The sequence below is a fragment of the Caenorhabditis remanei genome, chromosome II, assembly GCF_010183535.1.
Source record: "Caenorhabditis remanei strain PX506 chromosome II, whole genome shotgun sequence".
NCBI classification, from domain to species: Eukaryota; Metazoa; Nematoda; class Chromadorea; order Rhabditida; family Rhabditidae; genus Caenorhabditis; species Caenorhabditis remanei.
Genome location: NC_071329.1, coordinates 1,500,647 through 1,513,894, shown reverse-complemented (window position 1 = coordinate 1,513,894; position 13,248 = coordinate 1,500,647). Strand labels below are relative to the sequence as shown.

At 41.0% G+C, this 13,248-nt stretch overlaps 2 protein-coding genes across 2 annotated transcripts; one reads left to right on the top strand and one right to left on the bottom strand.

Moving 5' to 3' along the window:
• Nucleotides 1-236: 236 nt before the first annotated feature.
• On the bottom strand, nucleotides 237-12,289 carry GCK72_003917 (uncharacterized protein; the record flags this gene model as incomplete). Its single annotated transcript, XM_053724331.1, has 18 exons — nucleotides 237-443; nucleotides 1,252-1,657; nucleotides 2,506-2,724; nucleotides 2,772-2,986; nucleotides 3,084-3,551; nucleotides 4,261-4,599; nucleotides 5,121-5,262; nucleotides 5,313-5,951; nucleotides 6,265-6,564; nucleotides 6,610-6,891; nucleotides 7,547-7,789; nucleotides 7,834-8,112; nucleotides 8,246-8,515; nucleotides 9,166-9,453; nucleotides 9,502-9,792; nucleotides 10,365-10,637; nucleotides 10,846-11,133; nucleotides 12,066-12,289. The coding sequence occupies 18 exons, from the start codon at nucleotides 12,287-12,289 to the stop codon at nucleotides 237-239; spliced, it is 5,373 nt and encodes a 1,790-aa protein (XP_053588525.1).
• GCK72_003918 (uncharacterized protein) lies at nucleotides 7,885-8,118 on the top strand (the record flags this gene model as incomplete). Its single annotated transcript, XM_053724332.1, has 1 exon — nucleotides 7,885-8,118. One exon carries the CDS (start codon nucleotides 7,885-7,887, stop codon nucleotides 8,116-8,118), a length of 234 nt encoding a protein of 77 aa, XP_053588526.1.
• Nucleotides 12,290-13,248: the final 959 nt, after the last annotated feature.

The window sequence follows — 13,248 nt, the reverse complement described above, 5'->3', positions numbered from 1 at the left end:
GTTTTGTTTTGTTTTTTCAACTTAGTGGAGTTTCGTAGGCCAGGTACCAGATTCTAGCCCATCTGGATGCTCCAAGAGAAGTGAAATTTCATATTTATTAATTTCTAACAATTCCAAACAATTTTACCCATTTGTTAGTTAAAGCTATCAGAGATACAGTACATATTCGCATCCCCCCCACCTCCGTTAACACAAAAAATGATAACAAAAAAAAACTAAAAGTGTACTTTGTACTCTCATTCTTCCACTACAACCGTATTCGAGTACTTCTTCCTCTCCATCTTCTCTTCCCTTGCACTCCATTTTCTCGATTCGTTCACTAGTCGTTGTCTTCTATACAAAAATATCAGAAAGAGGTCGATTCCCTGGGTGCCCAACAAGATCACAAAGACATAGTTCCAAGCGCTGGAGCCAGTGACACCGATCACGATGAACTCGATTCCCTGGAATCATCATGTTTTTGAGTTGACCTTGCGGCGGTCTTATCATAATTGTGTATGTCTTTTAAGACGTCACTACTATTTTTAGTGATGTTGATTGTATTGACTCATTATCAATTTGCTACTGGTAATAATTTTTGGAATTCCGGGATTAGGCTCCGCCTTCAAAACAGAAACAAAATTGAAACTTGCGTAACTTGCTTCAAATAGAGTTCTATGAGCTAAAAAATATAGCAAATTGGTGATCTCAGCCAGTTCTATGTTTTTGATTTAATATGGGACGTATTACTGTACCAAAAAATCCGAAAACGCAAAAATGGTCAAAAACGTCATTCTAGCCAGGACCGCGGTACATTAACGACTAGCCATCCGGACCGTATTCAGAATTGTGCGCAATTTTTTACAACTTTTTTTGAAATTTTTTCAAATTTTCATAAAAATTCTCTCGTACGCTTCTATCTTAATACTCAAACAATTTTTTGAAAACAACTTCACAGAAATCGCGCATTTTTAATGAAACGTTTTTCAAAACTTTTGAATTTCTAAAGGATTCGAGTCGGGCCGGGTTGAGGAAAATGTTTCAGTCGGTCCGGCCTGGCCCGGAATTACCCAACCCTGCCCGTATTTTATCAGTGGCATAGAACTCGCCGAGATCTACATTTTGGTATAATTTTCAGCTCACAAAAGTCAGATTGAAGTGAGTTACGCCCCGGCTGGAAAATATGCAAACCTGACTTAAAACCTCTAATCTGTGTGTCGTCACTTCGGTTTTGGGGGCGGAGCCTAAAAATGCTTAAAACAACCAACTCACCCATGGCAATCCCATCGCAAACTGCATAATAATCAGACCCAAAATCTTCGACCAAAACTCGGCGTCATAATGAGATGCCTCCTTACTCGCCAGCCCTCTCTTAGCTTGGAAGAACATTTTATAAATTGCGAAACTCGAACAAATCGTTCCATTGATAATTGGCAACACCACGGGGACCACCACAGCATATGCTATATAATCCGGACGGACCCAGCAGAATGAGTCGTTTCTCTCGAAGAATGGGGTGTCGAAGATGGCGAGCATTATGGTTAGGGTGAATGGAATGACTAGTCCGATGCTTAGAGCGGCTGGAGGGGAAGTCATCACTCCGAAGAATGCACGAAGTTTCGGGGAGAAGAAGTGACACACCATACGGATACCGATCAGCATGCTTATCATGATGGCGCTAAAAAATAAGTATGTGAGAAGGGGGACGGAAACGCGACGCAGCCGCAACACAGAAGCAACTCGCTTCAAACTCAATGTCCCACGCTGAAAAATATACCTAATTGGAGAACACATGTCACTGACCAACTCTTAGAACGGGTTTTGCATAATTTTTACATATTAACTCGACCCGCGGCTCCAGGAGTCGGCCAGTGACATAAAACTCGTCGAGATCTCCATTTCGGTATATTTTTCAGGCCAGTAAGTCTGCCTGAACTGATCCGGATAAATTCAGGTCAGCTTGGCCATAGAACTTTTAAATTCTGGGTTGCTAGAGTACCACCAGAATCGCCTGATTCTGAGCTACAATTCGGTGTTCTCAGGGTTTAAAAATACATATTTTAAACAAAGTTTTAATTCATTTTTGACGATGGCCTAGAAACCCGAATTCCAGATTTTGTAGGCCACCGCTTAAATCTAGGCTTCCGGTCAGTTGTTGAAAAACACGATTTTTGACAATTTTACGTTCCAATTTAGGCTGGCGGTCTAGAAACCATATTTGGATTTCTAGGTCACCTGTGGAACCACCTAGAACTGAGCTTCAAGACTGGCCTAGTACCCAAACTCCCAAATTTCTAGGCCACAACCAGGCTTTCTGACAATGTTGTTTGAGCTCGTGATGTTACAGACCTATTGTTACAAGTACCTTAACATAAGCCCCCGGTGACAACCGTTACGGGACCGCGACGCACTTGCGAAACTCAGAAACGTATTCTTATTAGTGTTTGTACCCTTACAAACCGAACCTTTACAAGCAAATTTTGTTCAGGTAGACCCGCAAAGCCCCGCCCCCTTCCCCTTAATTACCTAATCAATGAAAAATACGACATCGCTGCAATCACCACACAGTACGTCGTTGTCGTAATCGGCTCATTGATATCATCACTCGATTGATCCATAAAAAACAGGGACAGTATAAAAAACATGAAGAATATACAGTGATACGCAAGGCTCACAATATCTCCGGAGGTTTGCGCTTGCCCTCGGATGTAGGAAAGGATTTTTTGAAGGTTGTTGTAACGGAGGCTGGAATTTTTTGAATTTATATGATATCATGCCCAGGTAGAACTTACTAAACCAAAGATCCAATCAGAATAAGCGCTAGCAAGCATACAATCGATGCTCCGTTGACAGAGTACCCAATTATGATAAGTGGCCAACTGCATACATACTCCGCATCGATTTGTCCATCAATCAGTACTGTAAAATCTGTCAAGTGTTCACAGGACGCCGTGACTATCCCATTTTCATCGCTCTCCATTTTACATTGCTCTTGTAAGGACCATTGCTGGGTGCCCGGGATGAACCACGACACTATTTTGTTGCCGTGGAGAGGGCGGGGGATCTGAGTGATCAATTGTATAATTAACGGGGATTATAATTACCTTTCCAGTATTAAATTGAAGTTTTGCAATAACACCTGGTCTTGAATCATCTTGAGCAGCAAACGTTTTCACTACCGTATCACCAGCCATCAAAGTGGCAGACATCACGGGTACTGGCGGTATAGACACCTGACGTGTACACCTTGAAGGGGCGGGGATTTGAGAGATGGTATCCGCATCATCTTCATTTAAAACCACGTGTCGCTTATCTCGCTTACTAAGGCTCTGACTGGTTGGCTCTGTATCCTCCCCTCCATAACTTCGATACTTTTGCGGTCCAGAAAATAGTTTCTGGTGTCGGTAAATCGTGAAAAACACGTGAGACACTTGTTGACTTCCACAAACGGTACCTAGTGGTACTATTATAGAATTCTCACTTGTCGCCGATAGCTTGTTTGTGTCGTTGAGAACGGCGAACCCTTTATCAGGACCATAGTCGATTAGCCCGTCATCTGTGTGGGTTTCGGTCTGGAATAAATTCTGCGTAGCGACACAAAACATAGTGGGCCGGCACGTATTTCGCTTAAAACTGAGTATTATGCGGTGAAAAATATACCAAAATGTAGATCTCGGTGAGTTCTATAGCTGTGAATTACTACGGTTCGGATGGCTAACTGTTAATGTACCACAGGCAGGGGTTAAGTGCCAAAAAACGCGAAAATGGTCACAAAACCATTCTAGCCCGGTTTCGCGGCACATTAACAGTTAATCATCCGGACCGTAGTAAGTAAGAAACATAGAACTTGCTGTGATTAGTATTTTAGTATACTTTTCAGCTAATAGGTTTGAGTTTGAAGATAATTACGCGCTGGTCAGGTTTACAAGTATGGAAAAAAGTTGTGATCATTTTGTTTCCTGATATCACAGCTCCTAACCCGGTTTCACAAGACCTTAGTTTTAAAACGTCTTAGTTGTGAATGACTTGTTTCTGAACAGTCGGTTTCCAAATCTCTTAGTTTTGAAATGTTCCTACGAAAGGATGGCTTTTGCTAATGTACCGCGGGCCAGGCTAGAACGGTTTATGGCGCTTTTTACCGGTCCGTGGTATATTAACGACTAACCATCCGGCCCGTAGTAAGTCACAACTATAGATCTCGCTGAGATCTGCATTTTGGTATATTTTTCAGATCATAGCATTGAGTTTGAAGCGAGCTACGCTTTTATGGTAAAAACTTACATTACAATTCACCTGTTTCGCATTGAACCCCAGATTCCTCCCACCCAAATATTGTATCAACTTGTCCTTGGTGTTCTTCACCATTGGCAACAGAACAGAGAGCAACCGGAATTCTTTCGACTGACCATTCCGTATCTCCTTCTGATGTGCATTCAAGACATGATCCATGTTCTGAAGGATTTGTAACGCGTTCTCTTTAGTGATCCCCGGAAGGTTCGCAGAGTTATGTAGGATTTTTGTAATGTCAAAGATTTGGGTTCGATTGAGAGCGGGACCTTGTTGGGAGTAGTGGTTGGTGTCGTTGAGCACCTGCGTCACGTTGTTGAGACCGACACCGCCCTGCAACAAGTCAGCTGATCAAAAACTATATTTTTTAATAGCTGAAGTCATGAGAATTCTAAAACTGAATTTAAAATTCAGCTAGAACGAAGATAAACCGAGGTACTAGGGTTTGTCTTACGGCCTTTATTTTTGGAACCTTATAATCCTTATAACAGAAGTTTGATAGCAGATTTGAATTCTTCACGTTTTCAGCTTTCTGGATATATAAATTTAGTACGAACAAGAATTTTTAACTAGGGATCGGCCCTTATTGAAGTTTCAGCCCAGAAATATCAGCCGGTTCATTTGAAAGTCTTGAATCTTGGCTAATTTTTGTCGGATCAACATTTTAAAACCTAATTCAGAATCTTTATTTACATGTTCAGCTTTCCAGACGCATGAATTTAATTGAAAATAAATAATTCCCAGCAGAGATGTAAGGATTTTGCAAATAACTTAAAAATGTATCTATATGAAAGCCTTTCAAATTTTGAAACCTAATTCGGAATCCCTTTTCAGTAAATTTTATTAAAACTTACATCTGACAAATCCTGCAACGACGGCATAGTCGCAGGTGTAGTTGGTGTGACCGTACTACTAGACGTTCCCATATCAGTTGTCACTACCGTAGTAGACGATGATCCAACAACATCTTTCCACCATTTCTGCGCTCCTTTCGTACTGTAACCTATCAAAATTATTGTTACTATATCTTACCGAGTTAGACTCACCAAACCCCGCCCTTTCCAATCTTACAATCCACCTGGGCACTTCTACAACTGCACACTTCATCCACATAGTCTTCTCCTTCGATTTTTGTCACTTCGCTTATCCGGATACAGTTCCCAAACTCTGAGAGGCCATCTTCACAACCAAGTACTACGATTCTTGGGGTGTCTGTGAACTCGAAATCGAATAGATCTAGAATTTGATCCTCCCGATAGACGGTGACATTCACGCTAGAGGATTTCATGAAAGATCCCGAACACTTTTTGTTTTGACACGGTTCATTTGCCACGTACACTTTAAACCACGCCTCCGCAGAGTTCTCAACTTTTATCGAGTAACTACAGTCGGCTACTGTACAAGACATATCCGATGAGATCGTTACTTGGTGCTTTTTGTTGTTTCTTCCCTCTGCTAGAGATATTTCGAAGGAGAACTTGTTCAGCAGGTCGTAAGTGGTGGTGGTAGTGGGCTTAGGCGTTGTTGTAGTTGTAGCGGTAGTTGTAGTGGTTACTGTAGTTGTAGTGGTGGGCGTTGTGGTGGTGGTGGTTGCTGTAGTAGTGGGCCCCGTTGTTGTGGTTACGGTAGTTGTGGCCAGTGATGTAGACTGATCCTTCTCCCACCATGTCACTGCTCCACTTGAGCTGAAATTGGGATTTTTTCACTTTTAGTTTTGAAATGTTATGGTTTCCAAACGGCCGGTTTTGAAACGTCCCATATGAAATGTTTATGACTATAAAGCTGATGACTTGAGGATTCTAAATTTGTTTTTAGTTTTACTCCAGAACCAAAAATAACCGAACTACAACAATTAAAACCTGACGAACTAAAATCGCTGTGTCTTCGCCCATTTTACTCCAAAACAAATTTTGAAAACAGATTCAGAATCTTCGCGACGTCAGCTTTCCAGTCATACACATTTCCAAATGAGAATTTGCGAGCGTTAGAAACACTCACCACTTCCCCACCGCCGCCGTGTCATCACAATTATCCGCATCCCCTTTGCACAGACATACATCATCAATGTAATAGAATCCACCGTTGTAAGAAGTTTTAAAAATATGAAGACAATTTCCAGTGGTGTCTATCAAGCCACTCCCATCATTTTGCATAGATTGACACCCCATAACCAGGAGTTGAGGCCCATCATCTGTCACTTGGAATTCTATAAAATCCAGGTGCTCTTGGAGTCTGTGAACTGAAATGATCACAGCTGGGTCGCCATATTTCAGGGTGACATGGAGTGGGGATACAAATCTAAATTTCTTTATTTTAAAACAATGAAGATTCCTGAAATCTTACTGTAATCCATTCTCCAGCACAGTATAATAGTCCGGGTTCTGGTTATCCACCGTGGCTCCATAATTACAAATGTTTTTGGTGGTGCAATTCATTGCGGCGGTCACCATCACTATTTTGTGATCTTGAGTATTTGAGAGCTCCTCGTTAAGGGTCACTTTGACAGTGGTGTATTGGTTGGATGGGGAGGGGGGAGTAGTTGTGGCAACGGAGGTGGATGGTTCAGTAGAGGAGGAATGAGTGAAGCGAGGGTCGGGTTGCCACCAGGTAGGAGTGCCGGAGGAGCTGAAAATCGTGGTTATTTGAGGTTTCAAAACTGGTACGGATAAGAACCGCCCGGGTTAGAGTTGAGAGATTTGAAAGGCGGAAGGCGGAATGAAAAATGCGGAATTCCGCTCAACCCTGGGTGGTCCCAACAATCCGGGCATTTGGGAACTGAGACGTTTTGAAACTATTACACATTTTCAAAACGTCTACAGGTATCAAAACGGATTTATTCCAAAACTTCTTGGTTCTCAAGTTTCTGGCTGCGAAACGCCCCGAATTTGCTTTCACCCTGTGCAACACCTTTGATTTGAAATTTCTCGATTTTGTCTTGGCGCGCGGTTGTGGTTGCGTCGCGGCTCTTCTACCGAATCACCCTTTTCGATTTTCGAAAACTAAATTGGACTGGGAACGAGTGTTAAAGAATCTGGAACGTTTTGAAACCATAACGATTCAAAACAAGACGTTTCACAACTAAGACATTCCCTAACAGGAATTTCACAGCCTACTTCCAAATTCCGACTTCCGGATAAGGAAAATCGCTTCCATGCAACTTGGTCGTTATCCAAAAATAAAGTGTTTGCGTTCTACTGATATCGGAATGCTCTACATCTCGTTTCACAACCATTCGGTTTCAAAACATCCCAAAGCTTTAAAACTCTCCCTCCCAACTTACCACGACGTACTCTGCTTCACATCGTCACAATAACTCGCTACATCTCGACACGTACAAACTTCATCGTTCCCATTCAACGCCAAAATGCACTTTCCTGGAATCAGCCACCCTTGTGTGCAATTCAACACCACGACATCCTGGAATTTCAGCGCGAACACTTCCAGCATTTCCCCGCCAAGTCTGTAGACATGAGCGTGTCTCTCTTCTGAATCTGTGAACGATCCCTCGCATGATTCGTCGCAGCTGGAACTTAGAATAAAATATGTTTGTCCAGAGGAGTAACTCACTTCTCAAAAGTATCTACTGAAATCCCAAAATACTCTGGGTTACTGTTGACTATGGTAGTGTGGAAGGAGCACGCCGAGTCGGAGCAAACCATATTGGTATGGATAGTGATGCTTTCGGTGCCTGCTTTAACAGTTTCGTGTAGATTCACATCGAATGATATCGAGTATGGAGTGGGCGTGGTGGTGAGTACTGTAGACGTGGATACTGTAGATGTGGATACTGTAGATGTGGAAGATAATGTTAGGATAGGTTGCCACCAGGTAGGGTTGTCGTCAGAGCTGTAATGTGACTATGTAAAAAGGTTTTGAACCTTCAAAGCCTTGTAACTTGGCTCTTCTTGCTCCTTGCAATTTTTTGTAAACTGATTCAGAATCCCCTTGACCTCAGCTTTCTAGCTACATAAATTCTTACCATATCCCCGGATGAGTGCCCCCATCGCATTGCATCTCACTATTCTGACAAATGCACATATGATCATCTCTCTGGATAACTGTATCATAGTACTGGGCACTCCTGCACTTCCCGTATTTAAACATTCCGTAGGTGCACCCGAGCACTTTCACATTAGGGAATTCTACAAATTCCATATCAAACAAGGTCAGTTGTTCTGAGACACGAGTGACGGTGACTGGGACGTGATAGCTTTGGAGGAATGAGTCTGAGCACACGGAGCCGGGGCATCTGGAACTGGTTTTTTAGGGAAACACCACAAAAGTTGTGTATTTTTTCTCATTTTTCCTGGAACTCCTAAACTTATACGTTACGGTGTCGGAATATCGCGGTAAGGAAATTTATTTAAATAGGGAGTTGAATTCATAGGAATCTGAATCTGTGTTTAAAATTTATATAACTTAAAAATGAACAGAGATACAGGGTTTTGAATTTTTGTGAAAAATCCAGCTTGGTCGGTTTTGCAGTAAACCTTGTAACTCGGTTCATTTTGATTCTAGAGAAAAAAAGCTAATTCATTTTCAAAACCTTCACACCGTCATTTTTCCTACCGTAGCAAAAGTTATCTTGAATAATTTATTGCTTCTAAAAAGCTGAAGCCGTCAAGATTCTGAAACCAGTTTTTAATTTTGTATAACTCACAAATGAACCAAGATACAGGGGTTAATGTCTCACTGAGTTTCCTCAATTCTAGCAATTGTAGCACAGCTATAATTTGACTCATATTGACCTGATTCAAAAATTGAGATCATCAGGCTCTCATTTATCTGAAAAGTTGTCCAGGGGTTTCATAAAATACCACTAGAAAATATCTAGTTTTGCACCAATTCACAATCCCCATAACTCCAACGCCCATTTTTGTTTTCAAAACAAAAACTCACTCCTTCCCATTGACTCTCACTGTATAATAAGTCTGTGCGTAGTCTACTATCCTTACAGTATACTGGCACGCTGTATCCGAACAGTTCATCGCTAGAGTGACAGTCACATTGTTATCTTCATCCGGATTTCCACCATAAACTCCTTCAAATAGGAAAAAAGTCAAATCGAAAACATTCGGGTTCTCAGGTGGTAATGTGGTAGTAGTAGTAGTAGCCAGAGTGCTTTGTGTGGGAAACGTCGAGTGAGGGTCCACGTGGTCTACCCACCAGACTAGGGATCCGTCTACACTGAAATTTAGTTTTTTAGTTTTTCAGTGTTTTTTCGGATAGACTTACCACATAGAAACCGGAGAGGTATCTTTGCACATCGCTGTCTTTCCCTGACAACTGCATACAACATCATTGTAATACTGGTTGTCTACTAGAGGTTGATTATAGATTTGCTGACATGTATCCACAAGAACTAGGCCAGCGTCACAACCTAGTACTAAGATTTGTGGATTGTGGAATAGGTCTTTCCATTGATAGGTTAGAATTTCTACGGCTTTTGGGTGACCAACTCGTTGGATTATAACTGCAGCGGAGTGACCAATGAGGAAGTTTCCGGCGCATGTGGGTTGGGAGCATCTGAAATTATTCCTCAATTGTGTGTAACTCAGTTTATTACCATGTTACAGAAGCTTTGAGTATATTTTCAGAATCCTCTAACTTTCAGCTTTCAAACTATGAGGATAGCCTATTTCCACACGCTGAGTCCTTATCAACATTGTTTTTGGTAAAAATTGGTAAAAATTGGAGTCCCACGACGAAGATTCTTGGGTGTTACTGTAACTTAAGTATCCAAAAGATGTATTTTTGCACAGAAAAGACAAAAATCAGCTCAAAAACTGAGAAAGTTACTAATTTTCTAAAATTCTTAGTTTCTTTACTTCTTGCTGAGGTTATTTAGGTGACTAAAATCCCAACGCGTCAAACTTGCGCCAGACAGTAATTTCTAAACTTTTTTGAAACACTCGAAGTTCAGTTTTGTAACAATCAATAAAATGATGTACGCGCCAAAGGTCCGCCAGCGTCGAAAAATCTGTGTGTTGAGAATTTACAAAAAATACAGAAAATACAGGTCGTCTCCGTTGCAAGACCCATAAAAATTGAATTTTTAGATTTGGCTCATTCGGAGCCTTCAAAAAAGAAAAACTCACTCGTCATTCCCCACATAAACCGTATAATTACTCGGGTTATTATTAATGACGGTAGTCTTATAGTAACAGTTGACAATTGTACAATTCAAGTAGGCCGTCACTATGACATCTTGGATATTGCTCGGTCCACTATTCGTCAGTGTCTCTTGGAACGACACGGTGATATCATCTATGGGATAAGACCATGCGCTAGGTGATGTTGTGGTCGCGAGTGAAGTGGTGGGGGAGGAGGAGTCTCTGATAGAGTCCCACCATTTCGTTTTTCCGATTGTGCTGAAAATGATGTCATATTTAATTTTGTTTGAAGAAGTAGGGGAAAGGTTAAGTAGGATTACAAACAGAGTTGAGCGGGAAGCGGTTTTTGAAATGTCATTTTTTTGACGATTTTGGTCTTATTTTGTCTAAAAACCCATTAAAATGGTTACAATAAAGGAAGAAGGCCGAATTCCACTCTACTCTGATTACCAATTATTTAACCTACCATGTTCCTTCCGGCGTTTTCTTATCACATGTATCCGATGTCTGCGAACAGACACACACTTCATCGTAGTACGAATCCTCAACACCACCAACTTTTAATACAGTCTCAGAAATTTTTGTGCATGATTTATCAGTGACATATCCCTTCTCACATCCTAAAACCACGATATTCGGCTCTGCATCGAATGTCAAATCGAATAGTTTAATATACTCTCCGGATGACTTGTAGACAGTGACATTGACAGTTTGGTGACGGAAGAATCTGCCTTCGCATATGTTACTGGGGCATCTAAAAATAAGAAGAAGTTAGAAACTTAAGGGTTTGACCGCTGATACTTTCGAGACTGTAAATTCTGAATCTTAAATAAAATTCTGCTAAATCCGTCTGTGAGCCTAGATATGACGGGTCAAAGTTTCCCTTCACCATCGATGGTTGCAAAAAATGGGGATATGTTTCGGTAGACAATTCGGCAACGGAAGCTTAACCCTTGGAAAAGTTTGACGAGTCATAACTCGACTCACAGAAGGATTTTGCAGAATTTTATTTCAGATTCGAAATCTACGGTCTCGAAAGTATCAGGGACCAAATTCTTAAGCCATTAAAATTACAAAACGTCCAGACTTTGTATTTACCAAACTGATTGCTGAACGCGTCAAAGGTGCGCCAGATACATTAACAAAAATTAAATTGTGCTGTATGGTTACTAGTTATGTCTGAGCACTGTTTTTTTTGAAAACTGAACTTTTGTTTAATTAAAAAATTAAATTTTAACTTAAAAACGCGTCAAAGGTGCGCCAGACGTTTGCTATCAAACGTATATTCAACCACGTTCGAAATATTATGAAAACTGATGAAATTCTCAGAAAACTAAAAACGCCCCAAAGGCGCGCCAACCTGATTTTAAAAAAGTTGAATTTTTGTAATTAGTATATATTTTGAAATCAAAAACGCGTCGAAGGTGCGCCAAACAAGACATTTCAAGAACATATATATGAGGATGTCTCACTAACACAAACGGTTAGTAAACGCGTCAAAAGTGCGCCAGTCTATTCATTAAACTGAAAATTTTTACATTTCGACTACTTCTTCCCTCTCTCCCTTCTACAAGGTTTTGTTGCTTTTGCAAATAATGCTTACAACCAAACATATGTATGTACACATACATACATAGGCAAATATTGTTTTCAGCATTTCCTTCCCCTTGCTTTCAAAAAACTTACTGCCTGTTGTTCACTAGTATCTGATAAAAGCCAAAATTTGAAACAGTAATCGCGTAGACACAATCCGAGTCACCGCATGTCATTTTGGTGTCGAACAAGAGGAATTTCTGGTTTTGGTCATTTTCTTCTGATGGTTGCTCTTTGAGGCTTAGGGTGAAGGGGTAGTATTGAGCAGTGGCAAAATGGAGAATTGAGATTTGAAGGAGCAGAAGAAGAGGACGCATCCGACAAAAAGCAGAAAAAAAAATAAATGATGTGTATCTTTTTCAATTCTTCTGAAACTCTGTGGGGGTGCCTGAAAGAAAAGAGGTGGTGTTAAAGGCGAACATAATCCGAGTGAATAGTGAAATAAGACAGAAAGTGGGGGGAAAATGACAATGGCAGACTGATAAGGTGTGAAGATGAGTTGCAAGAGATGAAAAGAGAAATATGATAAGGTTTCGAAAGGTCCTAAAGGGAGGGAATGATACGATAAAAGAGAGGGGGGGGGAGGTGAGTCAGTAGGAAAGTGCGCTCTGTTGAGAATGCCAGTTTTTTTTTGCGGAAAACACCCGAAAAAATGCAATAACATAGCAGTGAGGTCGCGGAAACGCGTTCCTTCGCACAACGGTGCCAAAAAAGACTTGGCACGGATTTTTCCTTTTTTTTATGAGCTGCGACGCGCACGCAACGTGACTACGAAAAATTTAGATCTGATTGTTGCGGACTTTACGCCTCGCACTCCTTTTTCAGTCCAAACCCTTACTAAGGCCGCAACGCGACCGCGTCGCACAAGAGATTTATCAAATCGAACTAGCCTACCGGTGCTCCACTAGATTTGGAGGCAAATTCAAAATTTAATTTTTCCAATTCGCTGTGGCATTTTGATACGCAGCTTAATCGACCAAATCGTCCACTTTTTGAGCCGATTTATGCCAGTTTACACGCACGTTTAGTCAGTTTTTCGATCGGCGTTAGTATTTTTGAGATCAACTTGAATTTCGCGTAAAAGCCTCTGTGATAATCAAACCGCTTCGTGGCCGCACCGCACAGTCTAAACTTACATATACCATGCCGCACGGCTCAAGTTAATTATTAGCATTCCTGTTATAAATGACGTTTCTTTTCAGAATAACAAAAAATTCTCTGGAATTCCATAAATTTTCTAAACAAATGACTCATCTTCTCCACAAAACCACACCCT